Source organism: Saccoglossus kowalevskii, chromosome 11, assembly GCF_978046115.1.
Source record: "Saccoglossus kowalevskii chromosome 11, keSacKowa6.1, whole genome shotgun sequence".
NCBI lineage: Eukaryota > Metazoa > Hemichordata > Enteropneusta > Harrimaniidae > Saccoglossus > Saccoglossus kowalevskii.
The window spans coordinates 20,633,232-20,639,792 of record NC_140651.1 but is presented as its reverse complement, the minus strand read 5'-3'; the positions used below and the strand labels follow the sequence as shown (position 1 = coordinate 20,639,792).

Here is a 6,561-nt window from a genome sequence, read left to right as displayed (position 1 = left end):
AATTTTTAGAGTTGTTTTTCCCAAAAAACGAAAGAATTTCACAATGTCGAAAACGAAAAGACTTTATCGTAGTGTTGAACGTACACGTACAAGTCAGTAAATATGCAACATTGTACATTTAATCGCGTTCATATCCGTGTCAGCGTAGACGTAAAACAACGCAGGATGTTTTGACAGTTTCTATCCCTGTTCAAAAACGCAATAATGTGTTCTAAATATAGAGTGCGTAAGTACATATAGAGTACCGAACTACACATCAAGCACCCTGTGCCACGACCCCTGGATAAACTGAGAACAAATAGTATCGTTTAATTCTACCATTCACGTTTACGATCTGTACTGGTGGTCCATTACAGTTTCACATGTAGTTCAGTTTGTGAACAACCACTCACAGTAATTCCGACATTATAGTTAAGAATTACCTCCCACATAAAACGAGTAAACTGCTGCTAAGAGGAAGATTTAATGATCGGTATGCAATAAAAACATGTTACAGGAAAAGGTGATCTATTCAAATAAACTATATCGTAATCAAGTTGTATTGTACGTGACAGGGCTGTGTGATTTCCTTCCAATAATGGAAATTACACGCGCCGTCCCTTTCGCAACACGCTCATCAACCAATCTTAATGGCATATCCTCCCCAAATGGAGTTTATGGAAAACTCATCTAAGGTATACAGATAAAATATTAACACGGCACCATAGACATGGGGTTTGGTGTTCCATGCACGGGACGTGGTCATGGGTCAGGCTCGGCAACCACAATGTCACCGGTACCGATAAATATTACTCTTGATCCAGCCTCGACATTCGGGAAAAAATTCAGTCTGAAATGTGGACGATTTAGTGGCATTGAGTTATGTAGTGTATATTTATAGGTCTGTGATACATCGCAAATCAATGTCAGCAATCGGGAAAAGTTACTGCTTGCATGGACAGTTCACATTCTTTACGACCAAAATTTAATGACATCAACCAACACGAGTTCAAGTTTCTTTCTGTTCAACAAGATGGGACTAAGATTATCATAACATTCTGTTTATCCATCTTACGATGTAAAATCGAACCAATTGCGATATTATTAGCAAGAACCTACTTTTTTTTATTTTCAATTACGGTACGATACTATAGTGTTCAATTAGCTTCTAAAAAAATAATATGGAGACGTAAAAGTAAATGGGTAAGCAGTAGTCCTCGCCATCTATTTATGGGGTTGGAATTATATGAGTAAAAACAGACTGAGTGTTCTAACTACAAATCATGACTGTGAATACTGAATAATAATGCACCCCTGAGAACCTGGCATTTGCAAATAGTTCCGTTGCTATGCAGACACGTGGTTAAGTTTATAGAGTATATTTAAAAAAAAATATTGCAAAACTTTGACTCAATAACTCCATGGGGTCATAAATCGTAACTATGGCAACAATTTGATATCTAGAAATTCTACAAGTAAATAATTATTGTGTGAATATCACCCTCGAGTGAGACAGACAAACCAGACAACTAGAACTATTATTCCAGATCCCTTATCACAATTGATCAGTTGACGGAAAATTACGGCGTAGTTGTTATTTACACATAACTCGCACAATTGGGTAGGTCAGCGCATATGAGTCAACTAGTAAAAACTGTGTTGTTCAACATTATCAGGAGGCTTTTTGTGTGTGCCTTTATTTGTATAACAAGTACACCCATATAATGGGATTGTAAATAAAACTACCATTAAATAAGTGGGAATTGCTGTGAAATTACACTACGGTGACTCAGTTAAGAAAACTACCAACTTGAAGAACTTAAAAAATACTGGACGTACGAACAAAAAGAAAAGAACAAACTGAAAGAACATTTGATGAGCTTGCATTTAGAATCAAACTAGTCTATAACGCAGACTAATTGACAAAGTTAGGAAGAGAGATGAAAAACCTTCGTTACTGTGAATATGCGAGTTTGTTCTTTGAATAAGAACAAATGCAATCGGGCGAGTTCTGTTTTGTTTATAAATTTAATGTATTATTTGGCAGTCACAAAATGACATTCCTCTTATCCAAGAAGTGTTGTTACAAAAGAGCTATAAATTAGAATATATCGTAATAAGTATTTCATCATTACGACCGGTTTACATTCCCGGCCGGCAAAACCACCGAAATATGAGCGTGAGAGGTTCTACTTCAAACTTCGAGTTTAGTTCATTTCTTCAATACGCATGAAGGATTCAACAAAACAAACTGGCAATATAATCTAAAATTTGTATTCATCAATAAAAAAAAGTTCACCCGTTTTCGCCCGATTCTGTCGTTGACGAAATTCGCCATTTCTGAGGCGTGTTATAGAGTTACCAATCGTTGTCATTTTTTTTTTTTGTAAGATGAACGTTTTGACAAACATTGAAAATTGTAATTATGAACCAGCCCATGAATGGTTGAAATACCTCTTAATTTGAATATATAATACAGTGGTAGCCAGTTTACATTGAGATAAGGTGTCTTATCGGTGCAGATGGTTTAGCGCCTAATTCCATCGACCATCTCAGGCTCCGGGGGCGTTCCAGAATTGAGCTATGGGCAAGATGCAGTACGACGAAACAGTTAAAAACAGATTTCCAGAGGTCTTAGGTCAATTACCACTGTTAACCACAAACAGCCTAAGTGTGGCTACTATTTTAATAAAAACGTCATTATATTTATTTCAATTTATAAATATACCAGTAATTTATTGCATGAAGCTTGTCACGCATTGCCTTTCCACTTTCCTTTTTTAAAAATGTACGTGTCCCCCTTGTTTGTTTCCTTGTTCTCCACTCTCTGTGTGTATCGCACGTAATCTTCTCCACCAACAATTGTGAATGAAATTACATGTTTTTTTTTAAATGTATAATGATTTAGTACACTCCTAGGGGAGAATCAAGACACAGACAAAATATAAAACTACTAACCACACATTTATTTTAAATATAAAATATAATCACAAAACGTTTTAATGATTATTACAATTGACATGCTAAGATCTTTAAATATCTAACTAATTAGAATATGACAATTTACAAATAAAAATATTTTCTACTTGAAACTTTTAGTTTGTAACCACAATTCAAACTAATTAAGGCGCAAATACTCACAGTTTTTACACTTTAGGGGACTGGCCAGGTTGAGTAACATTTTTCTTTCGATTCAAATACATAAATAAAAAGACAAAACCAGAATTAATCCATCGCGCATGTCCGCATCTCGAAAACGACTCTTATCTAATGTAACATTCAGTTAGCGTAAAACTAGTAGATCATGCAATTCGGGGGGGGGATTTCTAGAGACGTTTGAGGTACTAATCCGTAAACATAGTTTATAAATGCGAATCCATCTGCCCAATTTTATGAGTCTCAAAGTGGGATAAGATGGAGCAAGGTCGTGTAACTCTTTAGATTAAACCAGCCTGGGACGAGGCCACAACGACTCAGACACTAATAGCATGTGATGTATTCGAGGACGTATTAACACGAGAGGTCAATATATAAGTCAGTCTACGAAAACAGACACACTGCTGAGAACATAACATTGGAGCCAGCATCCATTGATATGTACTAGTGGGCAGCCAGCGTCTGTGACATGTTTTGAATATTACTTATCTTGTCATTCCAGGCGCAGAACCAGACGATATGTTTAGGTAAAGGCAAGCTACTGCTACTGACTGGACTGTGTCGGTTATTTGCAATATATTCAATATATATATACTCTACATACGTTCTTCGAACCATGGGATGTAGCGTTTCAACGAGTACGGAGAACGGTAAGAATTTCGTCCAGCTTAGTGACAGTGTAGATATTTTCACTGAACGACAGAGGCGGATTGTGCGGAAGACGTGGCGGCCGTTGGCAAATGACATGACAGGAAACGGCACCAAAGTGTTCCTACATATTTTTGAAATGAACCCCAAAGTTAAACAACTGTTCCCATGCCGGGACAAGACAGGCGAGGAACTGTTAAAGGACTTGAACTTCAAAGGACACGCGTCGCGTTTCATGCAGAGCGTGGGGGCCGCCGTGGATAATTTGGACAATCTTGAGACGTCGCTGGCCCCACTGCTTATGAATCTCGGTAAGTCGCACAACCATTTCTCCGGATTTGAGCTGAACTATTTTGACTCGTTCACCGGAGCAATGTTACACGTTTGGGAGTTGGAGCTACAAGACAGATTCACACCGGAGGTGATGGAAGCTTGGAAACTAGTATTTGATTACATGATGGGAAAAATGAAAGACGGCTACATAACACGCAGAGACGAAAAATTGAACGAGACAAACGAACAAAAAAATAAAATAATTGTTTAACGTATCGCGGAAGAGTTGTATGCACATTATAATCCACGATCACGGAGTGAATACCGTATATAATATGACGTTGAAGATACACACGCATCAAATGACAATTTTAGCGAGTCGAAACTGCGTGACCGACGTCTATCGCCGCTAATTGATATGTGTCAAATACTAGCACAACCATTGTACATTGTGCCATCATATCGACACATCCATATTATTCCCTCCACTGTCAGTCTGTACAAAAAGAGCATCATTGAACATCGCAGCGTTTCAGAGAAAAGGACAGCCACCCTCGATCGCTAAATATGTTAATCGAGGTTGCCAGGGAGAGAGACATGTGGGTAACCATGGTGACGATGTAGGCTACAAAACTGTGCCAGAGACAATTAGGCCGTTGCTTATACATGTTTTGCGCGGGGTGTATGACGTTGTCCTCCAGTTACCACACATCATTCGTGAACCGTCGGACAATGCGAAGCTGAAGCTGAGATCAGCAGCGAAGAATCATAACTCAACCAGTTTATTCTCGGGAAAAAAAGAACTGATCTTGGTATATTAACATCGTATGATTCCTCTGGGCGTTAGTTGTCATCAGTTAGTTATTTTCCAAAACACTAGTAACTATCTATCGCGTGCACGTAGGCACTGTATATAAGTGATTACTCATTCGTTGTATATACGCGATGCTGACTAGACCCGTGAAACATTGAAACGAACACTGAGGATTTATTATATTTTCTCGCACGATAAGAGTAACAAAGTTGTTTTTTTTTCCTGTAAATATTCGTGTCTTGATGATATGCATAGACCGTACTTAAACTTACCGTACAACTGGAGTAGGCATGGGAGTATTTAATTGAACATAATGCATAATATAAGGATCAATTTGCGTGAGACGTGTTTCTGATATTGTGCAACAGATAATGGCCTCACTGCCTGTATGTAATGAATAGTACGCGGTAGAGAGCTACAATGACGCAGGGCTGCTAGAGTCTGACGCACACCCCGATAGTGCGAGCTTTTAAAGTGGTACTTTGGAAATCGAGAATGGTACTGTCAATAGCAGACAAGCAGTTTCCTTGTACTAATGTTTCAAGATCTTATATCCGATGTTAGTTTAATTATTTGTCTCCTCACAATCGATTTTGTTTAAATGTTGTTTGGCTGTATATTCTCATTACAATTTAAGCGAAAACGCATAGACTGCAATATAACAATATAAGTTGAGTGGCGCATCGGAAAACGACTGCGATTCAAATCTTAAAGCTTGTAGTAGTCAGTTATGCTTACCATTCCATGGTAATTGATTATTCAATCCCTTCGATTTAGATAAATATGTCGCTGTTTTTTTTACATTCGTTTGCGAATGGACCACATACGTCAAAACATTCCATGCATTTTTTGCCAGCGATTTTTCCTTACAAATCTTGTTTCCGTCAGGGCAATAATGTAGACGGAGCTTAGTAGTGATGTGGTCTGGAACGCGGTGTAGATATGCCGGCATTGAACATCGCCATTCAAAATATTTTACATAGACCTCTGTCACCACATGTCATCATATAACATAGATGATATATTCATAATGTGATGGCAATTAAAGCCCCATTATTACAAAGCAAACATTATTTATTGAAAAGCAGTATATTTTTTTTATTAAAATCTTCTTCGGGGGCGAGGGTAATGAATCTTAAAAAAATGTTGCGAGAAATAATAAATTTGATATGTGTATTTTTGCTCGGAAACAGGGTACAGCCTATTCACACTAATGCTGGGTTAAACTGAAATTTGTTTACGTGATACGTGTGCAAACAGACATCAATACCGTGCACTGTTCCAATGAGTGGGCCCTCTAGCGACGAAGAATTTCGTGATGTCGAAACGGCGTAGATGGAGGTAGGCTGTGATGTTCGTCATTTACAATATAGTAAATCTCGCAAATATGTTAATTTGAAAACAATACTGACGCTGTGAAAAACATTCATTTTAACCATTTGCATTACATACTTCGTCTCTAGGGGCGCGACATATAGGTACTTTCTATTTAAGTCATATGGTCTACGAAAGACTTACTCTTCAGAATACGAAGCCCAGTTCGTGTTTTTATATGCGGTATAATCGCCGAGTACGTGATATTTACATTGCAAACAAAAGATGAAAATCCAGCGCATAGCGTCTCATTGCTATGCGACCGGAATTAAAATGAGGCTTTTATCGAAAGAACGTACTTGAGGAAGTTTCGATTA

At 37.9% G+C, this 6,561-nt stretch overlaps 1 protein-coding gene across 1 annotated transcript; it reads left to right on the top strand.

The window, feature by feature from the left end:
• Positions 1-3,605: 3,605 nt before the first annotated feature.
• On the top strand, positions 3,606-5,150 carry LOC102809622 (neuroglobin-like). The gene has a single exon (XM_085505473.1). It carries the CDS (start codon positions 3,752-3,754, stop codon positions 4,325-4,327), a length of 576 nt encoding a protein of 191 aa, XP_085361599.1. The 5' UTR covers positions 3,606-3,751; the 3' UTR covers positions 4,328-5,150.
• Positions 5,151-6,561: the final 1,411 nt, after the last annotated feature.